Genomic DNA, 19,752 nt, shown 5'->3' with positions numbered 1-19,752 from the left:
CAGCAGCACGAGACTGGTTGAGACAAACAAAATATAAAAATCGAGAATTGTAAATGTGTGAAATAACTTCACTGTCGATTTTTAATTGTTATTAAACATTTGATTACAGGTGAACAACCTAAGCCATTCTACAAAAGTACAAAATGAAAAACATTACCATTTTGGCAACCGTGAACGATTACCTGGCCAATAATTTCTACACATGATTAGACATTTGTGTACATGGTGAGCTAATATCTAGAGCGAAGGTCTAGTTGTAAAGCTATATAGTATTCTCCTAAAGCTAGTCAATTACTTATTGTTATATAGTATATTCTGCTCCGTTAGCATCCGCTCTGTTATCAGTAGCAGACGCCTTGGCTGGCTTGGCCACGTTCGTAGAATGCCAGTAGGTCGACTTCCACAGGACATTCTGTATGTCGATGTAATAGAAGGCAGGAGAGCCGCTGGTTGCCCACTTTTACGTTATACGGATGTATGCAAACGTGACATGAAGCTCTTTAAAATCGACACTAGCAACTGGGAAAAAGTAGCACTGGATAGATCTACATGGAGAGAGAGCATAAAGGAAGGGTCTCGGACTGCAGATGTCATACACAACAGAAGCAGAAAGAAGGGTGTTAATGCAACGGCGCCTGGTGTTCACATATGTCCAACATGCGATCGCAGCTGTGTATCAAGGATTGGCCTCTTTAGTCACACAAGAAGTTGCAAAGGGAAAAGATGGTCTCTTTGGATGTAAAATGCCACAGACTAGACAGATATAATATATTGTATTTTTATAGTAACTTTATACATTGAGACATAGATGTACTAATTTATTGAATTTGATATATGCGATGTGTGTTTAATTTAGTTACACAAAGACCCAAATCCCATTTTCATCCCTGAGAATTGAAACTCTTCATTCAGTGTCCCGATTTCATTATTTCAATTTATATTTATGGTTTTGTTTAAGTCCGCTTCATCAGTCTTCTTCTTAGACCCATTTCAGTCTTCTCCCTTTTTCCTTCTTTTATCCCTTTTAATCTTTTTGTCTCTCTCTCTCCGTTTTTTTTTTTCGTTTTTATCTGTCTCTCAGACACAATAAACGGCTTACGTCCCTTGTCTGTTATAAGCGCATTGTCTACGAATGCGACCAGACTTCATGAAGCGAAGTGAACAGTTTCCTGTGAGATAAACTCATTGAAATAATTGGCACCTCAACTCGAGACAAAGTTTTCACTTCAAGTCACCTCCACCTCTAGCCGATCTTTCTTTTAAATTATTCGTTATCCGTGTTAACAGGAGGCCTTAACAGTACACGGAGACCTCGGCGAGTGTTATAGGCGTGGCCTTACCCTAACTCTAACCCAAAATATCCTGCTAGGAATTTTCATGCTAATTGCTATAGCCTAGAACAGAGATATAAAAAGCCTTAAACAATATCGAGTATATATATATATATATATATATATATATATATATATATATATATATATATATATATATATATATATCTATATATATATATATATTTTGATTTTTTTCCAGCTTCAGAGAGAAGGAAAATCAATATTTTGTTCAAAATTTATAGTGGAATTAATTCATGTGTAGGCCGACTAGTTAGCTACTCCAAACGTTCGCGGAACACCTAGTCAAGCCTCGCGGAACACCTAGTCAAGCCTCGCGGAACACCTAGTCAAGCCTCGCGGAACACCTAGTCAAGCCTCGCGGAACACCTAATCAAGCCTCACGGAACACCTAGTCAAGCCTCACGGAACACCTAGTCAAGCCTCACGGAAAACCTAGTCAAGCCTCGCGGAACACCTAGTCAAGCCTCGCGGAACACCTAGTCAAGCCTCACTGAACACCTAGTCAAGCCTCACTGAGCACCTAGTCAAGCCTCACGGAACACCTAGTCAAGCCTCACGGAACACCTAGTCAAGCCTCACGGAACACCTAGTCAAGCCTCAAGGAACACCTAGTCAAGCCTCGCGGAACACCTAGTGTTCAGTGAAACACAGGGAAACACTGATCTTAGACATGGTAGTACTGAGGGTGTCATGATACAGGACGCCAGGTATCACACAATCTTGAGGCCAGGGCTCTGTTTGTTGTCAACTAAAATTGAGTCTGATGCGTTACTCTTAAATTAGAATTATCAAATGTCAGGTGGTATAAATGTCCACCCTCTTTTAATTATGACTCTCATTCCATTAGGTATGAGGTCTTCAAAAAAAGGGGAAGAACTCCTGACCGCTTTACTGGATGAAACGGAACGAAGGACTTGAACATATTTATTGAGACTCAGTTTCATCCCCATCAAGTGCAATGAACTCTGTTCCATTTGACGTCCCAACGAGGGACTCCTAATCGTGTCCCTATAAGACTATTTATAAATTCCTGACAAATGCAAGAAACGTGTCTGCGCATGTCTACATGACCTACAGGACCTACATGACCTACATGACCTACCTGCAGCTGGGCCAGCTTCTCTTCTATCTTGCTCACTCGTTTCTCCATAGCCGTCTGATTGCTGTGCATCTCAACCACCAGCTCCTGGATGTTGGACTGAGTCTGTCAACATAGAAAAAACAAGCAATAGGAAAAAGAATACTTTAAAAAAAACAAAGCTTATTCAAGGGAAAGAATCGCTAATTACTGCCATTTATCTGAAAATTACAAGGTTTAGCTCCCTTTCTGCTATATACAATACATAAATTAGTATTAAAAGATTAACTAATTGATTGATTTTTATTGATAGATCGTTTATTGTCATCGATTATGAATAATTATGCAAAACGTCAACTTGATCCGACAATGGGAAGTGGGAGAAAAAAGTGTCAAAACGTAACAAGGGGCTTAAATCCATATATACATCCACACTCTCATTAAGTAGCATACATTCCCTTTATTTCGATATCGAACAAAATAATTTATCACCAACAATTAATTAACTAATTGGTTAATATATATTTTTTTTTTTAAATGTTCGAACTTTTACCTATCAGTCAGAAAGAGTTGATATAAGCTTTGCAACAAATTCAACACTAGAATTATTAGAAACTTCGAATCAATAGATGGAATCTTGCATTGATAGTTTTAACTCATGACATCGAAAAGAAGGATCTATATGTCCATCTCTTGGACATGTCCACATCACCAGCAAAAGCTGGTATTCAACCTTGACATTGGCCTTCGATTATACTATAAATGTTATGACTATACAATGTTTTTTTATGCTCGTTCAATGCATCCCGTGGTGCAATGTTTATGACGTCTGCTTGCAAGTGTAATTTATTTACTAGTCGAACGTTCATTCACGCGCACATTTAAGTCAAGGCCTTGTTAACAATGATATATATATATATATATATATATATATATATATATATATATATATATATATATATATATATATATATATATATATATATATATATATATAGTTATTACAGTAGGACTGGAAAACTGGAATCTATCTTCGATGTCCAACTAACTGTGTTGAATGGCAGTCTAAACGATCATCTAAGTCCAACTTGAAACATACGAAATTGGTATTTGTCAAGATTCAAGAATGCCCACTATCATTAAATGTAACATTTCTTATTTACTCGATGCGGTCCCTGTTTTAAGCTTAAGAAATCAACATCTTTTATCATCAGGAAGAAGATGTAAGACGCCGATCGCAAAAACAAATGGAGATATGAACTCTTTTGTTCCTTTGGCAATGAAATCGTTGAACAAACTGTAACTTACTGTTGTAGATTTCGCATGTAATGTTAAAGAAAAACTAGGGTATGAACGTATATCTTGTGTGCTATCGTACAAATTGTTTGCTCTAGTTATGTATTGCTTTTTAGCGGCCCCCGAAAGGGGAAAAGACGCTATTAGTTTTGTGCGAAATGTCTGTCCGTATGTCCGTCTGACCGTCTGTCCGTCCGTCCCGTTTAGATCTCGTAAACTAGAAAAGATATTGAAAATCCGACATCACAATATTTTAGACCATTCAAAGTTCTGATGCAACGGCTACTTTTTTTTTCACTGAAAGCGAAAAATCTAATTTTTTAAATCAGTTATGCAAGCATTTTTTTAAAGAGAAAAATCTAATTAGTATGCATTATAAGTTAGACCTAATTTAAAATGAATAGTAATCTTATAAACTTCATTTTTGTGAACATTTCTTTTATTGCGAAAATTTTTTTTTTTTTTTTTTTTTGAGGATTTGAATAAGAGATTGAACCTTTTCAAAACAATTGGATCAATTATAAGACATCAGTTAGGCCAAGGGAGGCGCGGTGGCTGAGCGGTAAAGCGCTTGGCTTCCGAACTGGGGGTCCGGGTTCAAATCCTGGTGAAGACTGGGATTTTCAACTTTGGAATCTTTGGGCGCCTCTGAGTCCACTCAGCTCTAATGGGTTCCTGACATTAGTTGGGGAAAAGTATAGGCGGTTGGTCGTTGTGCTGGCTACATGACACCATCGCTAATCGTAGGCCACAAAAACAGATGAACTTTACATAATCTGTCCTATAGACCACAAGGTCTAAAAGGGGAACTAGTATCTAACTTTACATTCACTTTCACCTATCCTTTGATCTGCGGGACCGTTGGGGCACTACACAAGATCTGTTAACCTTCTTTCTACATTGTTATCTCTCATTTGTCTTTGATATAATTTCATTTGCATGTTCTTTCTGAAAATATTGAAGCCTGCCTGGATGGACCTTTTCGGGGGCCGATTTTGAGTTTGTGTTTCCACACAAACTGTCTTTTGTTACCTTGTTAAATTATTATTATTATTTTTTTGTATTACGACATAGTAGCTGCCAACTTAATAAAGATTATGGTTATTGTTATTTAAACAATTTTGATTTGCTATTCACGTCATGTCACTGTGATTCGTTACTAGTTTAAACGTCTAAAATAATTACAAAATGAACCCTTCGCGCCATCTATACTTATAGTATTAACACATCCTTACGATACAGAATATAAATATGACATTTAGGTTTGAACTAGGACAACGAAGTGATAGCTAAGGACAGCATAGCACATCTGATGAAAAGAAACAAAGTTATCTCTCTTTTCACGTGTTTCTTTCTTCCTTTTTTTTTCTTTTAATTAAATCATGAGAGCTAGGAAATACTTGCAGTTGACTTTTATGTATTTCTCCTTTCATTGCGTAGGAACTCTGATAAGTCTAGTTAACTTAATTCGGTTTTTCGACACATATAATAATTGACACAAAAATTCTCCTAAGTGGAAAGATTAAAGGCTGTCTCACCCGTCACTTTTGACTTGACGTCAAACAAACTAAACAAATTCATTAAAAGAAAACAAATTTGAACAAAAAAAAAACTTTTTTTCAAAGCGTGTTTTTTTTTATTGGAAAACTTCTGGATCAGACTATGTTTCGGTCGATAGTATTTTACTAAAGAAGGTAATTATAACATAACTAGTTTCCAAAGTCGAGACATTCAGAGACATAAATAATTGGATTATTTCATATTATGTATTATGTAATTACAAAAGAAAACAAATAATTGTAAACTCAAAAAGTAAAAAAAAATGACAAGATTTAACAACATTGGGTGACCACTTCCGCTAAAGATGGTTACAACAACAACGTGGGGTGACCACTTCCGCTAAAGATGGTAACAACAACAACGTGGGGTGACCACTTCCGCTAAAGATAGCAGTTACAGGAAGAGATTACTATAGTATATAGTACTATATACTATTACTATAACACCATAATGTATATGCTACAACAGTAGGAGTATCTTATCTTATAAAATACAGACGTTACTTAAAAAAAAAAAAAGATGATTACGTCCTATGCGCCACGCAATGGCTTAACTTCTGCCTAGTCATTGGTTTTCCTGGCTGGCTCAGGCAACCCATTCCATGCTCTAATAGCACTAGGGAAGAAGGAGCATTTGTACACATTTGTCCTAGCATATGGAGCATAAGTTGTACTACACATTTTATCCAATCCCGTTTAGATCTCGTAAACTAGAAAAGATAGAGAAAATCTGACACCATAATATTTTAGACCATTCAAAGTACTGATGCAACGGATACATTTTTCTTTTCTGAAAGCAGTTCTAGGGGAGGGACTGGCCAGTGGTCAAGTCTTACATTTACTAACCAATGACCTGTTTTTTAGCGGCCCCCGAAAGGGGAAAAGACGCTATTAGTTTTGTGTGGAATGTCTGTCCGTCCGTCCCGTTTAGATATCGTAAATTAGAAAAAACAGTGAATATCTGACCCCATAATATTTTAGACCATTAAAAAATCTGATGCAACGGCTACATTTTTCTTTTCGAAAGCGAAAAATCTAATTTTTAAAATCACTTATGCAAGCAGTTTTTAGAATAAAAATACACCACTTTTACAACTTTTCACTATTAATAGTAACAAACAAGGGAGGCTCTTTAGAAGGGGGGATGACCATTGAACATATTTTTAACATATTTATGCAAATGGTTTTAGATTTTTTGTCAAAACTTTTTTTTTTACATTTTTATTGCTAAGTTAAGTAAGTTCGTCAAACCTACATACTACATCTACACACAATTTTTTTTTTCTATTTTTAAAGAGAAAAAATCTATTTAGTATGCATATAAGTTGAACATAGTTTAAAACAACAATTAATAAGTAGTTTTTCATATTATCGCGTGTACTGTAGTTCCCTGCAGACAAAATAGTACATTGAACTATTATTTTAATTTTTTTTTTTACGGAAATTTTTTTTCTTGAGGATTTGAATAAGAGATTGACAAAACAATTAGATCAATTAGATATTCATTATAAGACATCAGCTAGGCCAGGTTCACACCTAACTTCACATTCTCTTTCACCTATCCTATCTTCTCTCTCATTTTTCTTTGACAGAATGTCATTCTGATGTTCTTTCTGAAAATATTGAAACCTGCCTTTTTACCTGCCTGGGTGGACCACTTCAGGGGGCCGATTTTGAGTTTGTGTTTCCACACAAACTGTCTTTGTAATCTTGTTTTTATCCTTTTTTGTATGATTTGACTTCACATTGAACAGACAGCTCTTCCAGACGAATACAAATGTTAAACATCATTCTTCTCGTGCCATCAGTTTGTCAAGTTTTCTAAGACTTTTTGTGTTGATTTATAATTGTTTTTTCTACATGTTCCATCAGTACTAAAGACTATTATATCCTAGCCCAAACGGCCACTAAAAGTCAGGGGAATGACGGCGGACAGGGTTAGAATCCTGAGTCACCGAGAAAACTTTCCAGAGCATTTGCTAGATCACTAGGCAGCAATATTATTGCTTTGTACCTCAAGAACTATGACACGGGGTAGTCATTAGTGAAAAATATATTAGACATGAGAAAAATGTAGAGACGCTATTAAGTCTGAATATGTCTCATGAATAAATACGTGGCATCGTCTTTAACTTCTTTTTATCAACGTACTACGTAAGAGTAGATCAAGTGTGTTTATATGTCTTACACGGGTTCTGACCCTTTGTCTAGGTCTAGGCTAGTGATGCCAACAATCTTGGTCATGGCTAGTGATGCCCTTGTCTTTGTCTACGCTAGTGATGCCAACAATCTTGGTCATGGCTAGTGATGCCCTTGTCTTTGTCTAGGCTAGTGATGTCAACAATCTTTGTCATGGCTAGTGATTCCCCAGTCATTGTCTAGGCTAGTGATGCCAACAATCTTTGTCATGGTTAGTGATTCTCCAGTCATTGTCTAGGCTAGTGATGCCCTTGTCTTTGTCTAGGCTAGTGATGCCCCTTTCTTTGTCTAGGCTAGTGATGCCAACAATCTTTGTCATGGCTAGTGATTCCCCAGTCATTGTCTAGGCTAGTGATGCCTTTGTCTTTGTCTAGGCTTGTGATGCCCCTGTCTTTATCAAGGCTGGTGATGCCCCTGTCTTTGTCTAGGCTAGCGATGCCCCCTGTCTTCAGTGTGTTGTTCTTAATCAAGATGGCACCGACATAAACAATGCTCTTTATGTTGCTTAACAAGCCTACTGTTTGTCCTTGCTTATAGTAGCCATAACAAACGGAATGGACGGAATAGATTTGAAGTCAAGAGGAAGATTGGGGATCCACACAGCATTCAGGCCACCTATTAGAGTAAAGTTATTCAGGGTTTGAGAATACGTCGACAACATTATCCCTGTTCTTCCCCTTTGCTGTTATATTTGGCGAAACAAGGCATGAAATACTATTTAGACACTTTGGGATCAGACATTCACTGCCTCGAAACTTCGATTTGCCATAAACTCTAAACTAGAGAGGAGACTTACACTTATGAAAACAATGTCACGTGACTAGTAAATCTATAATCATGCACTGCAGTAGATCCAAAAGGTTAATGACGGTGCCATAGAAAAAAGTTTGTCAACCGTAATGAGCAGACACGCAGAAGCCAGACGTGGAGACTGACACGTGCGGACCAAGCACACAGAGACCAGACATGAACATCCAAACGTAGTAACAAACAACAACAACAACAACAACAACAAAATCCTTTTTTTTTTAAAAGTTATTCTAAGGGGAAGAACACCGCTTTTTAAACTATATCTCTCATTAATGCAGAAACTATTTCACTTATTCGATATAAAAAAAAAATTAATAATCAAAAATCAATTAACTAATTTTTTAATACTGCGAATAATGAATTTTTTATGTACAATAAATTATCGTTTAAAGTTTCAACTTGATCCGAGAATGGACGTGCGAGAAAATACTATGTAGAATTATCTAAGAAGACCAAAACTCTTAAGTATTTAGCCATATCCGTCAATACGGAAGCACCGATTTCTCTCATGGGTATCAAATAAAAATAACTAATTACCAGTAATTAGTTGGTAAATTGGTTAATTTGTTTATTGATTCATGTCTTGTCGATGCCAGTGAATAATTGTGTAAAGTTTCAACTTGATCCGAGAACTGGTTTGGGAGAAATAATGTGTTCTTTAAAACGTGTACAGACTTTTGACCAGACAGACAGAGTGAGTTGATATATTTAAAAAACCAGGTTACAAAGACAGTTTGTGTTTCCACACAAACTCAAAATCGGCCCCCGAAGAGGTCCACCCAGGAAGTTAAAAAGACAGGTTTCAATATTTTTAGAAAGAACATCAGAATGAAATTCTATCAAAGAAAAATGACAGAGATTAATGGAGAAAGAAGGTTGACAGATCTTGTATGGTGCCCCAGCGGTCCAGCAGACCAAAGGTTAGGTGAAAGGGAATGTGAAGTTAGATGTGAACATAGCCTAAATAATATCTTATAATGAGTATCTAATTGATCTAATTGTTTTGTAGAGGGTATCTCTTATTCAAATCCTTAATAAAAAACAGTTGATTTTGAGTTTGTGTGAAACTGTCTTTGTAACCTTGTTTATTTTTAAACTTAAGTTTGAATCCAGTCGAAGGCTGTATTTTAAATACAGGCTTGGTTCATACCTCTTCGAAAGTTGAGTCGTTTTTTTATTCAAGTTAAAATTTCATTAAATGCAATTTTCTTAAACTTAAGTTCCGTTGAAGGCTGGGCTAATACCTTATACTTATAAACGTATAGATCTTTGGATGTGAATTGTTACTTGATCCAATCAAAGATTATCTAATGGATTCCCAACGTCAGAGTGTGTTTGTTAATTGATACTTAGTAACATTCACCTTGTAATGCATTCATCATCCCCCCCTCCCCCTCCCTTTATCATAGTTGTCTTATACTCGAGTGAAACAGGAGGGGAAACTGATCTAATTGCCATTTAAGCAGGGCGCCAAATAGTCTTTTAATTATTCATCTCCCGCTATGACAGACTCTTACAAAGCTCTAAATGTCGACTGTAGTCCCACATCCAACCCCACAATCCATCGGCCGACCGCCCCCCCTCGGCCAACTCCGTCAAAGTTCAGACATGACGCTTCTGCTTAACGTGCTGTGCACTATAAATGTTGTTTTGGATGCGTCAAATAATTTAGTGGGTTAATTGGTCTAGATCTATAAGAACATACACAGCGCGCGCACACACACACACACGGCACTCAACGTTCTTATGACTCTTAACCAGAGGTTCTCAACATACTTGTATAATACCCCCACATCGGTCCAAAGATAAGACTTAGACAAGAGGTCTTGACATAAAGCTAAGAATAAACTACAAGAACTTTTTAACGACAACTCTTCTGGACACTGTCCAGTCCAGAAGCTTATACCGTACGTTCAATAAATATCTCATTGAACTAGAGAATCGCCTGCTTTTGTCAAGTCACTAAACATAAACATAGGTCAAATGGAACACTTTACTAGGTTAATGAAGCTGAAGCGTCTGCCTGTGTGCCCAGGTACTTATTATACAACACACAAATGTAATATCATAAAGTTATTTGCCTATATTATATTATGAATTAGATCAGGCTCATATGATTAGTATTTTGTAATCAATTTTTTGTGTTGACTTATAAGCGGATATATATACAACCCAGACAACGAGACGATTTTTATTGGCTTCCATCTCTACTGATAAACACAGCGGTTTTTAAATAGTCTGTACATTTTCTCTTCGCCTAAGGAAAACTTGTGATCTTCAGTTTAAAGAATCCAAATACAACCTGATTCCCATAATCCCGATATTTTGAATCGGTACATTAAAAATAAAGCCAAAATCGTTAATTCTTTGCACCTATTCTATTTTTGTTTATGGTATTCGTGGAAATCTTGACATAATGTTGTACACCTCAACATCGTTTCAGTTAGATCTAGATATCTAGACACAAGTTGAAATCTCAATAGAATATACCACACAGAAGTTGAAATCTCAATAGAAAAACCTAGACATAAGTTGAAATCTCAACAGAAAAACCTAGACATAAGTTGAACTCTCAATAGAAAAACGAGCACAATTTAAAAACATTATTTTAACAAAAATATTATTTAAGGAAAAAGAACTGCATGTTCACAAACAAATATATAACTACTGCAAGATTTATTTCCTTTTTCTATATATATAATAACATAAATTAATTACCATTAGTTTATTTAATTGGCTAATATTTTCTTTGATTCATGTTTTCAACTTGGTTCGAGAAAGGGAAGTGGGAGAAATAACGGGTGCAACATTTTTACTAGACAGACAGACTGACTGACTGACTGACTGACTGAGTTGATATAAGCTCTGACCAGAATGTGCTCCGACGTGCTTATTGTGACGTAGCGCAAGTCAAACTGTACAACGGTCAAGCAATAACTTTGTATTCAATGCTAGTTATTTTAAAGCCGTATATCAAAACATGAACAGGACAAGATGTACAGCCTAAAATATACATTTTCCAAACATTTATCATGTTCCTGTGATTCATTGACATAAACAGTGTCTCTACTTTATTCTATCGTAATGACACTCTACATAGACAAACTAAATGTTCAATCCGTTCGCCAACTTCTAGACTAGCATATTTATGAACCTAGAAAGCCAGCTAGCACCACACGTATAGCAGCAAGCAATATATGCACCAATACATGTACTCTAATAATGATTAATGACAAAAGCATGCCCTAAGAAAACTCAGCACTGTCATCATGCCCAGCGGATCGCAGATGTTAAATCCGGCTCGAAAAACAACAGCTCATAAAAAGCTCTGGGGAATTCGACAGTCGGCACTGGATTGATCTAACAATAGCAATCTATCACCGTCAGAACCAGTAAAGAACATATAATTGCTTTTCATGTTCTAGTGACTTTTGCTATATTTAATGTTGCCTATAGCTAGCATGGTTGGTTCATTATAACGAGATCTTTGTATAGAGCTTAAGAAAGATATACTATCTCCTAGCCCGTAACCCCCTGGTTGGAATAATTACTAACTATTAGTTTTATGCTACCATATACATTCTACAGTATAAAGTACCTAGTTTTAAAAGTAATATGATTTAATTTTTGACTATGTACACACACACACACAGACACATACACACATACGTACATGCACACACACATACATACATAATAAGGCTTGTCCTCGAGTCCGAAGATTGGCGAGGAATGCAGTATTTTCCGTGACTACGCAGTCCCAGGCGTGACCTACATATTTTGCCACATGCAGCGCAGACGTAATCATTGTCCGCCGGTGGTCAATTTAGATTTTCTTTTCGCCGTCTACGTCTGTCCTCAGTAGCGAATTTTCTTTAGGTCTTTTGGTCATATAAGTATTGGGCCTACATATTTAAGACCAAGAGAAGCTCCGAATCTCTACATGTGTTAAAATTCATATGCAAACAAAGACATTAAACAGCGATGAAGAACTGGCCCTCACGACTATGATGAGCCCAAAATAAGTGTCTAGAAAAATGTTTATGTTTAGATATAATAATAATAAGGCTTGTCTTCAAGTCCAAAGATTACTGAGGAATGCAGTATTTCCCGTGGCTACGCAGCCCCAGCTGTGACCTACATAGATATAATAAGCTCTACATATACACAATATACAAGGTATTCGACAATAGTACATTACTAATTTCTAGATCTACATTATATATATTTTTTAATTCCTAGATCTACATTATATATATATATATATATATATATATATATATATATATATATATATATATATATATATATATATATATATATATATATATATATATAACGCGAATATACGATACTGAAGCCATGCAACCATTTCGCTTCATTCAAAAATAAAGCTTACAGTAGACAACACAGCATTTCCATATTCCATAGACAAAATGCAGAGCTCAATAAGCGCTTGTTTTCTTATATTCTTGTTTAAATGCGTTGTTGAGCTTGACATTATAGATATTCTTTGTCTCGACACAGTCGGATGCATGAAGATGCAAAAGGGCACATTGCTACACTCAAAGCCATCAAGAACCACAACAAGCAATGACATTCACAGGAAATATAATTCACAACAATAGTTTGCCTAGAAAGGTGTGATTATTATTTCTATTAAAAGGGCTACAACAACATGATTATTCAAGGGAAAGCACTGAAGCCGTAAACAACAAGCAGAGAAAGAGTTGTCCAACCTGATGGTATACCACGTGAGGGATGGAGATATACACACTGGGGGTGGGCAGTATACCCGCGTGACCCATGTTCTAGAAAAAGAAAGTAATTACGTCATCAAAAAAATGATAAATTACTTTCGGTTATCAATTTTTATTTTTAAATTAAAAAACAAAACTTTTTATATTGTTAAAAAAATGTAAACAGAGGAAAATCAAAGTAGGGCAGACCTAAAAGATCTTAATGGAAACTTAACCATGGAGAAAGAGGCTAAAGTGTTATAAAATAAAATATTTTTATCTGATCGAGTCCTAACTTTTGCTTGATTGGAGATTTTTTTCCATGAACTAAATAATGTCCAGGAAGCGAGATGAAACTTCTAAACAACTAAATTTAAAACAAAACAAAACAGAGCTACAAAAGTTTACAAAGATTTTCATATTAGTTGAAAAAAAAAACCTAGCTCATCAACACTTCCTTAATTCTGTACACCGGATACACCAAAAAAGCAGCTATTTATAGGATTTACTGAAAAACAGTCAGCACAACCGCCCAGGGCCTTATCCTAAAAAAAATTAATTCAGAATATGCAAACTATAAAAAGAAAAAAAAAGGATATTAAATGGACCCTAACATTAATGAAGCCCATTTTCATTCAAATTTTCAAACAAAGGTAGGAGATTCAAAAAAAAGGTCCTGGCCAGGGCCTCCACACATTTAAAACAGGCACTGGAAAACCACGTTAATTTTATAACTAATAGTAGCACTCTTTGACATACTAAAAACCTCATCATTCGCCGAGATTTGAACCCGTGAAGTCCAAAACTCTTCAGTTACGGCATTGAATACTTTTCTTTCTGACTGTGACTGACATTTTTCGACCATTCTAGACACAGGGGAGGCAACGTAGAGTTTGCCTGATTGTGTCAACGAAGATGTTACGGTAAACTCTTTGTACACATACACATTACATGAGCTTTTGAAAGATTAAAGACACAAAGACAACACTAAAAGTGGATTTGAACCCCAAGCAACAAGCCTTTTGGGCCAGAAAGGACAAACCCTTAATGATAAAACTTTATGGTCTAGGGGACATATACATTTCTGACATATTTGTCACTGGCGCAGTAAGGTTAAATATCGTAGAGTCCAAACGAAAGCAAGTCTCTACGGCATTTTTATGCACTTTGGTTAAATGTTTCGAGAGGGCGGGATACATCGCGCGCGTCATGGACCAGATATGATATACCTGAGGGAATGGTCTAAATGAGGACCAGAATACTAAGGATAGATAACTAAAAAAAGATTTACTGCTGCAGGGGTAAATGGGTCTCAAAACACGACTCCGTTAACACATTGGAGACATTCAAAATGGTGAAACTAAGCCGGTCTTTATTCATTTTCAAAGCACACAACATAAGTACCACTCATCTCATAACAATGCAATGACCAAATACACCCGTCTGATGATTAAAAATAAACTTATTTACATGTCAGGCACCCTGCAGCGCCACATCTATGTAACAGACGTTTCTTTAAAATGAGATGGGGACAAACATTCCGCTCAATTCTCACTTTTGTCAGCACTGCCTCCTTCCGAATTCCCGCGCTTTTACACCAGCACATCTCTTTTCTTTTCTGCCTCGATAGACAACCACATCGGATTGATAAGTTTACTGTTGGCCTATTTGGTTTTAACTGTTTATCTTTTTTTTTTGTTTGTAGCTGGCGAAGGCCTCACGGCCCAAGCGTTCTTTGTTTTTACTTGGTCCTATCGGGTTTTCTAAATGTATGTTGATTGTATTTAATAAGGATAGAGTCATTCTTCCTATCTTCATTCCTATTAGTATTCTACAGAATTCTGACCAATCAGAGAGAAAAAAACAACTCGTAATTAATTCAATAACAAAAAGTAAATTTATTAAATCAATTTTTTCCCTTAGAGTTTATTGGAATGTAGAGGTGAAAAAAAAACAGAAAAACCCGTTTAGTCTAAAGTTTAATTTCAAAGTTTGAGCACTTTACCGTCAGTTTAATAGTTAATTTAACTTGCAATTGATGAAATAATCTTATTGCCAACTCCAAAGGCATACAAAACAAAACCTGTGATTAGTTTCAACAATATATCATCCAACTTTGAGGAGGCAAATGAATGAGTGAAAAGCAAGGAGATATTTTCAGCCACAGTATCAAGAACAGAAGAACTTGTGTTTTCATTTCTCTCTGGTGTAATTCCTACGCACTTGAGACTGTTTAAACTATGTCTTAGAGACAATCTGCTGCCTTGAACTAGTTTATAAACAGTGTAAACTTTGTTTACTTTTCAGCTGGACACAAAATAAATTTCATTTTTTACAATTTTTTTGTTCGTTGGCTGCTCAAGTTACCAAAAACAAAAAAATCTTCGATAATTCTACAACTGTAAACAAAGCAAGGACAAAGATGTTATTTTTAACTTTTCAATTTCAGAAATTCCAACACGGTCTTAGAAGTCTGACAAAGTGCCTTCTCAGGATCAGTGGCGTAGCTGAGGGGGGGAGGGGGTCGAAGCGAAACCATTCGTTAAAGAAGGCCTCATCACTGACCTGCAACGTCAGAACCTGTGGGCACGTATCAAGGGCTGCACCAAAGTGATCAAATGACTACGAAATAAAAAAAAAATCTACATTTGTTGTGTATTCAATCAATGCATGTTGGTAAATATCTCTTTCAAATATTACATTTCAATAAAAAGATTAGACCAAATACATATTTTAGCTAAAAGTCTGTTCAGGGCTCAGGGAATGAATAATTTGAGAGTGGCATCAACATCATAGCACACCGGGTGTCGCCAAACCTAGCGACGCCACTGCGCTGGATGCCTTCTTTAGTATTTAAAGTAATTAATTCATTGCTGTGATGTAAACGTGATACATTTTTAAAAAAACTTAATTGATACGTTTTCAAACGAAACATGAGACAGAACTAGTTGATGCTGTACAGATTGATGTAACATGTATGTAACAATGGATGCTGTTGTAGATTATGTTGGAGTCCTTCAGTCGTAGAACGACTATGGTTCGTCTCGCGCACTTCCTCTTGTGGCTGTGGAGGCCTATTAAATATCGCAGGTTAAAGTGGCTTTTGCTTCGGTGGTAGAGGATCTGGCCATTTCTCATATTGTATGTTTTTCTTCCTGAGCTGAGACCCATGTTCTTTCACTGTCCATAGCTTTCTTGGTCACTGTCTCTCTGCATCTGGTGCGGTCTAGAGCTATGTCTTCTCAATGGTCAGTATTGATGTTCACTGATTTGAGGTCCCGTTTTATTACATCTATGTAACGGAGGTGGGGGCGACCAGTGTTTCTTGAGCCAGTCATTGTCTGAGGACTGTAAAGATGCTGGGAATACCTGTTCGTGCAAGGATCTCAGTATTGCACACTTTTTCTTTCCATGTGATTTTCAAGATCCTACGGAGACATCGCAAATGGAATGAGTTTAGTTTTCTCTCTTGCTTTGCGTAGGTGGTCCATGATTCACTGCCATACAGTAGTGTACTAATAACGCATGCCTGGTAGACTTCCATTTTGGTCACTGTAGTTAGCTTCTGGTTTTCCCAAACTCTTGTAGATATAATAACAGAAGTTGCAATAAATGTTACTGCAGACATATTGTAGATCTTAGAGTCGATATTCTTATAGATGATGTAATACATTATGTAGTGGATGATGTAGTTGATGCTTTAATATGTAATGCAGTAGATGCTGTGGTAGATGGTATGATTGATGTAGCAATAGATCTTATAGCAGATGCTGATGTAGTTCTTTTAGTAGATGTTGTAATTGTCAGGGAGAGGTATGGCGAGAATGAATGTTAGTTTTTGTTATTTTGGTATGATTGATATATCCCCTTGTTATGAATGCAAAGTGTTGCACGTGTTGTGAACTGAGTGATTGTCTTCGTTGAATGTGCGAGAGAGTGTGTTAGGCCAGTAAGTTAGTAAGGTCTTGCTCCCGGTCTAGGAAGGTTGGATAGTCGCTTCCTGGACTGGTGTTTGTTTAGTAATATTTATTGTGCATTATTTGAGCTATATTTGATATTAAGATATCATTGTTATATTCTTGGACATCTAGATTGGAGTTGATGTGTATCTAGTGGTAACTGTTCTTATTTGAGTAACTAAGCAAGTATTTAGTAATTGTAATTGAGTATTGAAGAATTTAAGAATCAAGTAATATTTGTTCGTATAAGTGAAACCCCTAGAGAGCCAAGTTAAGAAACACAAGAACAAGAGATAAGCAGCAGTATGTATAAAATTGAACCTCTGACAGTAATGAATGATCTAGTTTATGTTTTAATATATGTTGAAACAGATGCTATTGTAGTTAGTTCTTTTATTAGATGTTATTTTGTTGTATGTATGTGATAGATGATGTGATATATGATGCAGTAGATGTTTTATTAGATGTCTCAACAAATGTTAAAGTTGATGTTATTGTCGATCATGAAGTAGATATTTATAGTAGACATTGGAGTAGACGTTTTATTAAATGTTGTAATGTTTTGTTGGATGCAGTACATGTTGTGGTTAATGTCTAAGTTGATTAAGTGTTAGATCAGTGATTCCCAAACTTGTTCCTTAACGGAACCCTTCGTTTATTCTGAATATCTATCGGAACCAGGGGCGTAACTAGGAATTTTTCATCGTTTGGGGGGCCCAGGGGCTTGACCTCTTTGGCGGCCCCTGCATTTTGCGTAATATTTAATTTGTAATGTAAAAAACACTCATTTGGGGGCCCCTCTCAAGTGGGGCCCGGGGGGATTTTCAATTCTCCCCCCCCCCCATCCTCCCCCACCCTAGCTACACCACTGATCGGAACACATTGCTTTTTTGTTAGAGATTAATTCGCACGGTGGTCTACTAGCTCACCATACCAGTAGTTCGGGGAACACCTATTCAGGAACACCAGGATTCTGCCGGAACACAGTTTGGGGACTACTGTGTTAGATGATGTAGTAGAAGATTTAATAGACCTGTATCAGACGTTTGAATAATCCTGTAGATGTTTAAGTAAATGTTCTTATAGATGATGTACTAGACTATGAAGTAGAGACTGTTATAGATAATGATGTAGATGACATGGCTAATAACCCAACATCCGTCTAGTTACAACTTGGTTCTCCAGACAGAAAAATAAATATCTTTCCAATTATTTATACATTTTATTTAGGTCACTGACACATGTTGATAAAGATAACAAAGGGAGACAAGTCAGTCTGCAGACGTTTGAAGAAGGTAAACAGATATTTAACAACCCAGGTGTTCCCGCCTAAAATCTAAGTCTACACCTGCTTCGAAATCAGCCACTTGGCGGTCTAATAAAACGAAGAGAATGTTGAAGAAAAGATTTGTTTGCAGCTCGCCAACACTAAAACACAGGAACAAAACATTTTCTAATTACTGCCAAACTAATTATCTAGGACAAGAATAATTTTAAGGAATAAAAAAAATTTAGCACAAGCGTAACTTCTATAGGCACATAAGTATGGATATTTCTTTGCATATAAGCATGATGCATGTCCTTGTGTGTGTGTGTGTAACATTCATTCAGGTTTGTTTCTGTGTTCGGCAAAAAAGCGTGAAAGTTCCACGTCTAAATATATTTTCTCGTACCCCCCCCCCCTCTTGCTTTCCTTATTTATTTTTAAAGAGGAAAACCGTTAAAGGGTTGTTAAACATATAAAACATAAATAAATAAATTTCTAGATTTATAAATATTAACATTTTTTTTAAAGTTGAGAAATACTTATCAATAAGTACTGCTTCGTAACCTTATCAATAACTGTCAATAAGTATCAATATCTATATGTACCATGGGCGTAGCCAGGATTTTTTTTCGGGGAGGGTTTGGGGGGGGGGATTCCCCCCGACCCCCCCCCCCCCGCGGAAAAAAATTATATATATATATTTATATATATATATATATATATATATATATGTGTGTGTGTGTGTATGTGTGTGTGTACATAATTAATCTTTATTACATTCTGACCCTTTCGGAAGACGTTTATTGTTTATTGTAGACTCACCGCCCTTGCTAGCAAGGGGTCTGGGGGAGTTTGCAGCGCTCCCCCAGCGCGGGGCGAAGCCCCGCCGCCGAGCACTATTTCTGGTATTGAAAGCCAACAAAATGCATATTCTGAGGTATCTACAGTGCATTATCTTGCTATTAAAAAGTTTATTTCAAAAACCTAATATGCTATTCTTACTGACTTAGACCCTCTCGCGCCGTTCGGCGCATTTTCCGGCAAGCTGTTTCCGCAACTCTTATTTTGCGTAATTCATTTTGTGTGAGAACATGTCCTGCAAAACCTCATGCGACGATCTGTCACAACCTTACAAAGGATTCGACTCCCAGTTCGGCATATGATTTCTTTGATTTAGACCCGATCTCTATGACTGACTCCTAAAATCTGTCTTAGTCATCTTTGTTGAGACACATTTAATGATTTTCAAATTCGGCAGAAGACTATTCACACTTTATTAATGGAGCCCAAGCCACTGGTAGAAATTCGTAACCTTTCTTGACTACGCTCTTGGAATTGCATGCCTTTATTTCGCTTTAGATTTTATATCGAAAAGGAAAGTTTTTTCGTCAAATCATCTGTTGAGGGGTTTTAAACTAAGAAATCTCTGGAGTTTTTTTGTTTTGTTTTTAATTCAAAACCCCATTTAGCTACGATCATAGAATTTGGTG

General features: G+C 36.4%; 1 protein-coding gene across 4 annotated transcripts in view; it reads right to left on the bottom strand.

Moving 5' to 3' along the window:
* Positions 1–19,752, bottom strand: part of LOC106074407 (small conductance calcium-activated potassium channel protein-like) — a 183,457-nt gene that overhangs the window by 5,453 nt on the left and 158,252 nt on the right. For 2 of the 4 annotated variants that reach the window (XM_056018164.1, XM_056018165.1), the window contains 2 exons: positions 13,037–13,108; positions 2,458–2,559 (listed from right to left, as the gene is read on the bottom strand). In XM_056018164.1, coding sequence (XP_055874139.1) covers positions 2,458–2,559; positions 13,037–13,108 — 174 coding nt within the window. The remainder of the gene's footprint in view (positions 1–2,457; positions 2,560–13,036; positions 13,109–19,752) is intronic. The other 2 variants (XM_056018166.1, XM_056018167.1) reach the window with 1 other exon arrangement.

This window comes from Biomphalaria glabrata, chromosome 1 (assembly GCF_947242115.1).
Source record: "Biomphalaria glabrata chromosome 1, xgBioGlab47.1, whole genome shotgun sequence".
Classification (NCBI taxonomy): Eukaryota; Metazoa; Mollusca; class Gastropoda; family Planorbidae; genus Biomphalaria; species Biomphalaria glabrata.
The sequence above is the reverse complement of the archived record's forward strand: the minus strand, read 5'-3'. Positions and strand labels throughout refer to the sequence as shown.